Source organism: Salmo trutta, chromosome 3, assembly GCF_901001165.1.
Source record: "Salmo trutta chromosome 3, fSalTru1.1, whole genome shotgun sequence".
Classification (NCBI taxonomy): domain Eukaryota; kingdom Metazoa; phylum Chordata; class Actinopteri; order Salmoniformes; family Salmonidae; genus Salmo; species Salmo trutta.
The window spans coordinates 73,072,720-73,085,180 of NC_042959.1; the positions used below are offsets into that span (position 1 = coordinate 73,072,720).

Consider the following 12,461-nt stretch of genomic DNA (forward strand, 5'->3'; position numbering starts at 1 on the left):
GGGAGGGATAGTGGGAGAGAGAGATAAAGGGATGGATGGAGGGAGGGAGGGAGGGATAGATAGATAGAGAGATAGAGGGAGGGAAGGGTTATAATGCTGTACAGGACATCATAATATTACAGTAATCCAGTTATGTGACTTTTGTACTTATCATTGTGTGTCTTTCTCTCATGGACACACACATGGACTCAAACATTTGCATTGATTGAAGACATGATGTTGATTAATGAGGTGATAATTGATTGATTTCCTGTGTGAGAACACAGCTAGTGGGAGAACTGGTATGAACTGGTGAGAGTCTGTGTAGACCCTAATCATGTTGGTTTATGTGTTTATTCTTGACATTACAAATACAATATATGTGTATGTAAATGTTGATGTATTGAAAATCAAAACATAAAGATATCAACTAATGTTGAATCAAGGTTGACTTTATTTTATTTACATGAAACTGGAATACATCAATAAAGCAATCCACACATAAACCAATGAATGACATTTTATTGGGTAGTATTGCACTGCTTCGGTGTTGGATTGTGATAGAGTGCTTTACAGTAAGGTGTCAGTAATGGCAGAGTGGATACTTTGTTCTCAGACTGTCTCTACAGTACACAACTACAGGAACTCAACAGCGTTCCATCTGAACAGTATTATACAGCCCACAACGGCACGACACTGACGTAAACCTCCAGAACATGATCCATGTCAAATAAAACACAGGTCAAATCTGTGGGGAGTGATTTCTCCCCTGATATTCACAGACAGTTCTAATAAAACACAGGTCAAATCTGTGGGGTGTGATTTCTCCCCTGATATTCACAGACAGTTCTAATAAAACACAGGGCCAATAGAAGAACTGAGACATATGACTCAGACTGTTCTTAACTGGAGTTACGTGGACTGTGTTTTATATATATATATATATATGTTGTTTGTGAGTGTATGTGTGTGTGGTTGTGTGTGTGTGCGGTTGTGTATTAAGGCACAGGCTATCACCAGGTGTTGAGCGGTGGATTTATGGTGTTTTGGGGTGTTTTTATGGAGACAACCAAGTGTTCTGTCTCCAAGGGTGTCCTCCCTCCTACTCCTTCTCTCCTTCCTCCCTTCTTCCTTCGCCCCTCCTTCCATCTCCGCCATCTTGGGCCCATCAGGCCTTGTTTTCCCAGGTTTTGGGGTTGCGGCGGCGATTGTGACAGAGTTTCTTATTGGTGGTTGACCTCTGGAAGCGTTTGGGCCAGCCGGACCGCTCCCTGCAGAGCTCAGCTGGGATGGAGAGAAGAGAGAGAGCAAGAGAGAGAGATTGAATAGAGAGAATGTGTTGGAAAGAGAGAGAGGATGTGTGGGCTCAGATGTACGTGCTGTCCTAAAGCCAGTAAGTGTTTCATGCACTCTAAGATTGATATGTTGTTGTAATCCTAACAATGGGTCTAATGAAGGGCTATCAGGTGGACTGTCTTACCCTTCAGGTACTCATCCTGTTGGCAGACAGTTCTAACACAGATCTCCTTGTTGATCACATAGACACGAGGGAGGCTGAGACAAACCAGGAGACAGACATCATTACACTATAATCAGAGCCCAGCTGCTGTCTCTAAAACATGCCTCTCTGTACAGGCTCTCAGGTTGAAACCAATGGACTTTGACTGCATGACCAGGAGGCACTGAGTGTGTCTATGTTTTCCAGTGACAGGGAGCGTGTAGTTGCAGTTTACCTGTAAAGGCAGAGGGAGTGGATGCATCTCTTGATGGGCCGGTGGACAGAGTACATCCTGGTGCAGGGGTACGTCTCTTCCCTACAGTCTAGCATAGAGGAAACACACAACATCCAGATAACTCACACACAATGTTTAGATAACACTGGACACCCCTGGTCATCCCTGGCCTAACACTGTTCAGTGATGTTTCTGTTCCACACTGAGGACCTCACTCACCAGGTGGTAGGGTAGAGACAGACCTCACTCACCAGCTGGTATGGTAGAGACAGACCTCACTCACCAGATGGTAGGGTAGAGACAGACACCTCACTCACCAGGTGGTAGGGTAGAGACAGACACCTCACTCACCAGGTGGTAGGGTAGAGACAGACCTCACTCACCAGGTGGTAGGGTAGAGACAGACCTCACTCACCAGGTGGTAGGGTAGAGACAGACACCTCACTCACCAGGGGGTAGGGTAGAGACAGCCCTCACTCACCAGGTGGTAGGGTAGAGACAGACCTCACTCACCAGGTGGTAGGGTAGAGACAGACCTCACTCACCAGGTGGTAGGGTAGAGACAGACCTCACTCACCAGGTGGTAGGGTAGAGACAGACACCTCACTCACCAGGTGGTAGGGTAGAGACAGACACTCACTCACCAGGTGGTAGGGTAGAGACAGACCTCACTCACCAGGTGGTAGGGTAGAGACAGACCTCACTCACCAGGTAGTAGGGTAGAGACAGATTCCTCACTCACCAGGTGGTAGGGTAGAGACAGACACCTCACTCACCAGGTGGTAGGGTAGAGACAGACACCTCACTCACCAGGTGGTAGGGTAGAGACAGACACCTCACTCACCGGGTGGTAGGGTAGAGACAGACCTCACTCTCCAGATGGTAGGGTAGAGACAGACCTCACTCACCAGGTAGTAGGGTAGAGACAGACACCTCTCTCACCAGATGGTAGGGTAGAGACAGACACCTCACTCACCAGGTAGTAGGGTAGAGACAGACACCTCACTCACCAGGTGGTAGGGTAGAGACAGACACCTCACTCACCAGGTGGTAGGGTAGAGACAGACACCTCACTCCCCAGGTGGTAGGGTAGAGACAGACCTCACTCACTAGGTGGTAGGGTAGAGACAGACACCTCACTCACCAGGTGGTAGGGTAGAGACAGAACTCACTCACCAGGTGGTAGTTTAGAGACAGACAACTCACTCACCAGGCGGTAGGGTAGAGACAGACCTCACTCACCAGGTAGTAGGGTAGAGACAGACACCTCACTCACCAGGTGGTAGGGTAGAGACAGACCTCACTCACCAGGTGGTAGGGTAGAGACAGATACCTCACTCACCAGGTAGTAGGGTAGAGACAGACACCTCACTCACCAGCTGGTATGGTAGAGACAGACCTCACTCACCAGATGGTAGGGTAGAGACAGACACCTCACTCACCAGGTGGTAGGGTAGAGACAGACACCTCACTCACCAGGTGGTAGGGTAGAGACAGACCTCACTCACCAGGTGGTAGGGTAGAGACAGACCTCACTCACCAGGTGGTAGGGTAGAGACAGACCTCACTCACCAGGTGGTAGGGTAGAGACAGACCTCACTCACCAGGTGGTAGGGTAGAGACAGCCCTCACTCACCAGGTGGTAGGGTAGAGACAGACCTCACTCACCAGGTGGTAGGGTAGAGACAGACACCTCACTCACCAGGTGGTAGGGTAGAGACAGACCTCACTCACCAGGTGGTAGGGTAGAGACAGACCTCACTCACCAGGTGGTAGGGTAGAGACAGACACCTCACTCACCAGGTGGTAGGGTAGAGACAGACACCTCACTCACCAGGTGGTAGGGTAGAGACAGACACTCACTCACCAGGTGGTAGGGTAGAGACAGACACCTCACTCACCAGGTGGTAGGGTAGAGACAGACACTCACTCACCAGGTGGTAGGGTAGAGACAGACCTCACTCACCAGGCGGTAGGGTAGAGACAGACCTCACTCACCAGGTGGTAGGGTAGAGACAGACCTCACTCACCAGGTAGTAGGGTAGAGACAGATACCTCACTCACCAGGTGGTAGGGTAGAGACAGACACCTCACTCACCAGGTGGTAGGGTAGAGACAGACACCTCACTCACCAGCTGGTAGGGTAGAGACAGACCTCACTCACCAGGTGGTAGGGTAGAGACAGACCTCACTCACCAGGTGGTAGGGTAGAGACAGACCTCACTCACCAGGTAGTAGGGTAGAGACAGACACCTCACTCACCAGGGGGTAGGGTAGAGACAGACCTCACTCACCAGGTGGTAGGGTAGAGACAGACAACTCACTCACCAGATGGTAGGGTAGAGACAGACGTCACTCACCAGGTGGTAGGGTAGAGACAGAACTCACTCACCAGGTGGTAGGGTAGAGACAGACACCTCACTCACCAGGTGGTAGGGTAGAGACAGACTTCACTCACCAGGTGGTAGGGTAGAGACAGACCTCACTCACCAGGTGGTAGGGTAGAGACAGACACTTCACTCACCAGGTGGTAAGGTAGAGACAGACACCTCACTCACCAGGTGGTAGGGTAGAGACAGACACCTCACTCACCAGGTGGTAGGGTAGAGACAGACACCTCACTCACCAGGTGGTAGGGTAGAGACAGACACCTCACTCACCAGGTGGTAGGGTAGAGACAGACACCTCACTCACCAGGCGTTAGGGTGGAGACAGACCTCACTCACCAGGTGGTAGGGTAGAGACAGACAACTCACTCACCAGGCGGTAGGGTAGAGACAGACCTCACTCACCAGGTAGTAGGGTAGAGACAGACACCTCACTCACCAGCTGGTATGGTAGAGACAGACCTCACTCACCAGATGGTAGGGTAGAGACAGACACCTCACTCACCAGGTGGTAGGGTAGAGACAGACACCTCACTCACCAGGTGGTAGGGTAGAGACAGACACCTCACTCACCAGGTGGTAGGGTAGAGACAGACCTCACTCACCAGGTGGTAGGGTAGAGACAGACCTCACTCACCAGGTGGTAGGGTAGAGACAGACCTCACTCACCAGGTGGTAGGGTAGAGACAGACCTCACTCACCAGGTGGTAGGGTAGAGACAGACCTCACTCACCAGGTAGTAGGGTAGAGACAGACACCTCACTCACCAGGTGGTAGGGTAGAGACAGACCTCACTCACCAGGTGGTAGGGTAGAGACAGACCTCACTCACCAGGTGGTAGGGTAGAGACAGACCTCACTCACCAGGTGGTAGGGTAGAGACAGACCTCACTCACCAGGTGGTAGGGTAGAGACAGACCTCACTCACCAGGTGGTAGGGTAGAGACAGACCTCACTCACCAGGTAGTAGGGTAGAGACAGACACCTCACTCACCAGGTGGTAGGGTAGAGACAGACCTCACTCACCAGGTAGTAGGGTAGAGACAGACACCTCACTCACCAGCTGGTATGGTAGAGACAGACCTCACTCACCAGGTGGTAGGGTAGAGACAGACACCTCACTCACCAGGTGGTAGGGTAGAGACAGACACTCACTCACCAGGTGGTAGGGTAGAGACAGACCTCACTCACCAGGTGGTAGGGTAGAGACAGACCTCACTCACCAGGTAGTAGGGTAGAGACAGATACCTCACTCACCAGGTGGTAGGGTAGAGACAGACACCTCACTCACCAGGTGGTAGGGTAGAGACAGACACCTCACTCACCAGCTGGTAGGGTAGAGACAGACCTCACTCACCAGGTGGTAGGGTAGAGACAGACCTCACTCACCAGGTGGTAGGGTAGAGACAGACCTCACTCACCAGGTAGTAGGGTAGAGACAGACACCTCACTCACCAGGTGGTAGGGTAGAGACAGACCTCACTCACCAGGTGGTAGGGTAGAGACAGACCTCACTCACCAGGTGGTAGGGTAGAGACAGACCTCACTCACCAGGTGGTAGGGTAGAGACAGACACCTCACTCACCAGGTGGTAGGGTAGAGACAGACCTCACTCACCAGGTGGTAGGGTAGAGACAGACCTCACTCACCAGGTGGTAGGGTAGATACAGATACCTCACTCACCAGGTGGTAGGGTAGAGACAGACACCTCACTCACCAGGTGGTAGGGTAGAGACAGATACCTCACTCACCAGGTGGTAGGGTAGAGACAGACACCTCACTCACCAGATGGTAGGGTAGAGACAGACCTCACTCACCAGGTGGTAGGATAGAGACAGACACCTCACTCACCAGGTGGTAGGGTAGAGACAGACACCTCACTCACCAGGTGGTAGGGTAGAGACAGACCTCACTCACCAGATGGTAGGGTGGAGACAGACCTCACTCACCAGGTGGTAGGGTAGAGACAGACCTCACTCACCAGATGGTAGGGTAGAGACAGACCTCACTCACCAGGTGGTAGGGTTGAGACAGACCTCACTCACCAGGCGGTAGGGTAGAGACAGACCTCACTCACCAGGTGGTAGGGTAGAGACAGACACCTCACTCACCAGGTGGTAGGGTAGAGACAGACACCTCACTCACCAGGTTGTAGGGTAGAGACAGACCTCACTCACCAGGTGGTAGGGTAGAGACAGACATCTCACTCACCAGGTGGTAGGGTAGAGACAGACCTCACTCACCAGGTGGTAGGGTAGAGACAGACACCAAAGTCTCCTCTTCATTCCAGTCACCTCTGGGGAGTTCCACCTCTACCAGCAGGGAAAACACAATCCGCATCAGAACAACGTCTACCCACGGCATGACTCACAGACAGAGACCTGTTGTTGAAGTCGGAAGTTTACATAGACTTAGGTCGGAGTCATTAAAACTTGTTTTTCAACCACTCCACAAATTTCTTGTCAACAAACTATATTTCTGGCAAGTCGATTAGGACATCTACTTTCTGCAAGACACAAGTAATTTTTCCAACAATTGTTTACAGACAGATTATTTCACTTATAATTCCCTGTATCACAATTCCAGTGGATCAGAAGTTTAAATACAATAAATTGACCGTGCCTTTAAACAGCTTGGTAAATTCCAGAAAAGCATGTCATGGCTTTAGAAGCTTCTGATAGGCTAATTGACATAATTTGAGTCAATTGGAGGTGTACCAGCGGATGTATTTCTAGGCCTACCATCAAACTTAGTACCTCTTTGCATGACATCATGAGAAAATCAAAAGAAATCAGCCAAGACCTCAGAAAAACAATTGTAGACCTCCACAAGTCTGGTTTATCCTTGAGAGCAATTTCCAAACGCCTGAAGGTACCACGTTCATCAGTACAAACAATAATACGCAAATATAAACACCATGGGACCACGCAGCCGTCATAACGCTCAGGAAGGAAATGAGTTCTGTCTCCTAGAGATGAACGTACTTTGGTGCAAAAAGTGCAAATCAATCCCAGAACATCAACAAAGGACCTTGTGAAGATGCTGGAGGAAACAGGTACAAAAGTATCTATATCCACAGTAAAACGAGTCCTATATCGACATAACCTGAAAGGCCGCTCAGCAAGGAAGAAGCCACAACTCCAAAACCGCTATAAAAAAGCCAGACTACGGTTTGCAATTGCAGATGGGGACAAAGATCGTACTTTTTGGAGAAATGTCCTCTGGTCTGATGAAACAAAAATAGAACTGTTTGGCCATAATGACCATCGTTATGTTTGGAGGAAAAATGGGGGACGCTTGCAAGCCGAAGACACCATCCCAACCATGAAGCACGGAGGCGGCAGCATCATGTTGTGGGGGTGCTTTGCTGCAGGAGGGATTGGTGTACTTCACAAAATAGATGGCATCATGAGGCAGGAAAATTATGTGGATATATTGAAGCAACATCTTAAGACATCAGTCAGGAAGTTAAAGCTTGGTTGCAAATGTGTCTTCCAAATTGACAATGACCCCAAGAATACTTCCAAAGTTGTGGCAAAATGGCTTAAGGACAACAAAGTAAAGGTATTGGAGTGGCCATCACAAAGCCCTGATCTCAATCCTATAGGAAATTTATGGGAAGAACTGAAAAAGTGTGTGCGAGCAAGTAGGCCTACAAACCTGACTCAGTTACACCAGCTCTGTCAGAAGGAATGGGCCAAAATTCACCCAACTTATTGTGGGAAGCTTGTGGAAGGCTATCCAAAATGTTTGACCCAAGTTCAACAATTGAAAGGCAATGCTACCAAATACTAATTGAGTGTATGTAAACTTCTGACCCACTGGGGGTCATGTGATGAAAGAAATAAAAGCTGAAATAAATCATTCTCTACTATTATTCTGCCATTTCACATTCTTAAAATAAAGTGGTTATCCTAACTGACCTAAGACAGGGACTTTTTACTAGGATTAAATGTCAGGAATTGTGAAAAACTGAGTTTAAATGTATTTGGCTAAGATGTATGTAAACTTCCGACTTCAACTGTATCATGCATCTTAATGTCTGTTGAAATAACGTGTGACCATTGAATAGAGGGCATTATTACCAGCCTGCGGGGCTTGGGCTACAGCTGTGAGGGCTGTGGAACAGAAAACCATGTGAGGGGAATGTTTTATGCAGTTAAAACAAACAGAGATGGACTCAAACCTAATTGAAGGTGGTGATTTGTGTGTTGTGTTTGTCAGGGGTTACCGTGGAAACCGCAGAGGAGCAGGGCGATTGGAAGACTGCCCATCCTTGTAAGAGCTGGATGTTTACGAGCTGAAGGAAACAGGACCCAGAAAAGCTCAAAGAGGAAAATAGTTTATATGTTTCAATTCACACAGAGGAACTCTTCAATATCTGGACTTTACATTTCCTCCGTCTTCCTTCTGCTCTCTCTCTGGCCCCACCTCTGCTGTTTCTAATGCAATGTATATTCTTCTCTAAGGCAGTTGTAGGAAATGTGTACCTGATGAAATCCAGGTAAATGAGCTAGATACAGTATATGTGCTGTTGATAGTATCAGTATATGTGCTGTTGATAGTATCAGTATATGTGCTGTTAATAGTATCAGTATATGTGCTGTTGATAGTATCAGTATATGTGCTGTTGATAGTATCAGTATATGTGCTGTTGATAGTATCAGTGTATGTGCTGTTGATAGTATCAGTATATGTGCTGTTGATAGTATCAGTGTATGTGCTGTAGATAGTATCAGTATATGTGCTGTTGATAGTATCAGAATATGTGCTGTTGATAGTATCAGTATATGTGCTGTTGATAGTATTAGTATATGTGCTGTTGATAGTCTCAGTATATGTGCTGTTGATAGTATCAGTAAATGTGCTGTTGATAGTATCAGTATATGTGCTGTTGATAGTATCAGAATATGTGCTGTTGATAGTATCAGTATATGTGCTGTTGATAGTATCAGTGTATGTGATGTTGATAGTATCAGTATATGTGCTGTTGATAGTCTCAGTATATGTGCTGTTGATAGTATGAGTATATGTGCTGTTGATAGTATCAGTGTATGTGCTGTAGATAGTATCAGTATATGTGCTGTTGATAGTATCAGTATATGTGCTGTTGATAGTATCAGTGTATGTGCTGTAGATAGTATCAGTATATGTGCTGTTGATAGTATCAGAATATGTGCTGTTGATAGTATCAGTATATATGCTGTTGGTAGTATCAGTATATATGCTGTTGATAGTATCAGTATATGTGCTGTTGGTAGTATCAGTATATGTGCTGTTGATAGTGTTAGTATATGTGCTGTTCATAGTATCAGTGTATGTGCTGTAGATAGTATCAGTGTATGTGCTGTTGATAGTATGAGTATATGTGCTGTTGATAGTATCAGTATATGTGCTGTTGATAGTATGAGTATATGTGCTGTTGATAGTATCAGTGTATGTGCTGTAGATAGTATCAGTGTGTGTGCTGTTGAAAGTATCAGTATATGTGCTGTTGATAGTATGAGTATATGTGCTGTTGATAGTATCAGTGTATGTGCTGTAGATAGTATCAGTGTGTGTGCTGTTGATAGTATCAGTATATGTGCTGTTGATAGTATGAGTATATGTGCTGTTGATTGTATGAGTATATGTGCTGTTGATAGTATCAGTGTATGTGCTGTAGATAGTATCAGTATGTGTGCTGTTGATAATATCAGTATATGTGCTGTTGGTAGAATCAGTATTAATCAAGCAGTTGGAATCAGGATGCTGTTTTAATCCTCTCTCTCTCTTTCTCACACACACACTCCCTCAGCTCTCTCCCTGCATCATTCCTCTTGTGATGTGTCAGTGTGAGTTTGGAGTCCAAGACATGAGTTCTCACAAAGGAATGTGTTTTTGTGCCCTATATGAGCACCCCTCTACTCCTCCTTTCTCATGCACACTCTTTTCATACACTTCTCTTTTCCTAAACCTTATTAAGAATGTTCTAAAGCGTCCAAACAGTTTTGTCACTCAATATGTTTAACACCCCATTCCTCCTTTACCAGCATCTTACCCAGGCCCTGAATACATTCAATTGAATTAACTTGCTTTGACTCATTTATACACTCTTGTATGCCAGGGCACATAGCTTTCTAAAATACATTACTTCTGAATAACATATTGTCACCCATGACCGGAGTTCACAGACAGTATTCTATTAGGATGACTTCATGTAAAGTTAGTTTTTTTGCAATAAAATGTAGTTTAGTTTCTCTGTACATCTTTTGTATATGTACTTCATGTTATTTATTGTAAACATTCTATATACAGTACTGCAGTGCTACTAATGTCTTTATAGTCTTCAAAATTAAGAAAAGAACACAATGTTTTCATACTCACAACTTTTCCTGTCGTCCAAAAACGTCCTTTGTTTTGAATATTTTGTCCTCTCTCCTTTCCCCTCCTTCTCTCTCCAACCCCTCCTCCTTCTTCTCCTCCACCCCTTGTCCTCCCCTCTCATTATAATTCTCTTTCTCTCAGACTTTCCTCTCCTCCAATCTGGTAGAGATTCAGGGAGAATTGTTCTAGTCCAGAGTTGGTTTCGTATACACCCAAACAACACAAACTCATTATCAAAAATATATCTCTGCTGATTTCACAATAACCATCACTAATAGTAAACACATCTATCAGCACATTGAACTAGGAACTTACACTTTACAAATAGAAACAACTGAAAGAATAATGATCAACACACGATGATAGGTAGAATATTGTGTAATAAATATGAACAATAACAATTAGCCCAGTATGCTTTAGAGCAGCTGAAGGAATATGATGGAATGACTGGTACAGGTCTGGCGGACCTTGCGTTTGCAGTGATCCCCTTTCTCCACTAGGCGGGGCAGTGTACGTGGAGAGTTTTTTTCATTTTTATTTTGAACACAACAAATACAAAACAGAAATATACAAACAAGAGTACATAAACCTAACAGTATTACATATCAACTACATTTTCATTTTGTCTAAAAGTTTTACGGTGCGTTTTGCTTTTTTGTTTTTACATTTACTGATCATTTCAAAATAATATTTCAATTCTATCTTAAATAATGTGAAGAAGGGTTTGTTCTCTGCCCACTTCGTTTTATGGATAAAGAATCTTCCATGAAAAATTAACAAGGAAAGTTAAATCAGGGTCCATATCATTTGGATATAACATAATATCAGAGTCTCTCAGATGAACATTAATAGTTGTTTCTTTTCAAATAAAATCTTCTAACTTACTCCAAAATCTTCTGACATAAGAACAGTCCTAAAATAAATGGTCTGGGTAACAACCACAAAATACACATTTATTATCAATAGCTATTTTAAATCTGTGTATAATAAAGGTCTTTACAGGGTAGATTATATGAATGAGTTTGTATGATACTTCACCTTATTAGATATGCTATATTCACCAGACAACAACAGTGTAGTTGGTGAGTGTGGTCTCAGCTCAGAAATGGCCAATTTTGGGTTTCAGAAGAGCAGAAGTGTGTGCAGGCTTTTGTTGCAGCCCAGCTCTAACTGTACAACAACTTATCGTGGTCTAGAATGAGACATGCTAGTGTTGGGCTGGAGTAAAAGCTTGCACGGCCTGTATCACTGTTCAGAGTTGCTTGTAGCTAAAGGTCACACATATTTCTGTATTCATGGGGTTCTTAATCCTGGTCCTGGGGACCCACAGGGGTGCGTATTTTGATCGTGCCCAGCACTAACACACACCTTATCACGCTTGTCAAGGGCTTACGTTAGGTTGGGTAGTTGAATTAGGTGATGGGCTGAAGCAGAAATCTGCTGTGGGACCCGATGGATCGTGCAGGATTAAGAAACTAGAGTAGACAATTATATTGCTACATCAAAAGGCACTGCAACAAAGATGAGTGAATATCACGACCGAAACTCCTGACCCTTTGTTTGATCCCCTACTTGTGTTGAAAAGAGGGTTTCCATGGGGACCATTAATAGCTTGTATGGGGGAAACCTGAGCACAGCAGGCTTCCATGAACTTGACCAATATAAATATTGTCACACATACTACCAGAGTCACATACAACAAAACTCCACTGGCACTCTCTCTCCCTCTCTCCCAAAGTCACTTCAAGAGGGACACACACTCATCATCCCCCTGACATATTGGGGCTACATGGTCAATGGGGATGAGGGTGGGGGTGAGGAGGGGTTGAGGGGGGTGAGCAGGAGAGAAGAGCTGGCCTAACAAGGTCAGGCAGGCATGGCTGATGACAGGTTGAGTGATGGAGAGATCAGGCCAGGGAACACACCGACCCGCCATTCTGAACACTCTGCTTTCACCCTGAGAAATAGGGAGGGAGGGCATAGTGAGCAAGACCCAG

The 12,461-nt window shown here is 45.8% G+C and overlaps 1 protein-coding gene across 1 annotated transcript; it reads right to left on the minus strand.

Annotated features, from left to right (window-relative positions):
- Positions 1-410: 410 nt before the first annotated feature.
- Positions 411-10,574, minus strand: LOC115188456 (microfibrillar-associated protein 5). The gene is made up of 7 exons (XM_029747332.1): positions 10,465-10,574; positions 8,330-8,398; positions 8,184-8,216; positions 6,342-6,410; positions 1,713-1,800; positions 1,460-1,533; positions 411-1,263 (listed from the first exon to the last, which is right to left on the minus strand). Exons 2-7 carry the CDS (start codon positions 8,370-8,372, stop codon positions 1,148-1,150), a joined length of 423 nt encoding a protein of 140 aa, XP_029603192.1. The 5' UTR covers positions 8,373-8,398; positions 10,465-10,574; the 3' UTR covers positions 411-1,147.
- Between the last annotated feature and the right edge of the window lie 1,887 nt (positions 10,575-12,461).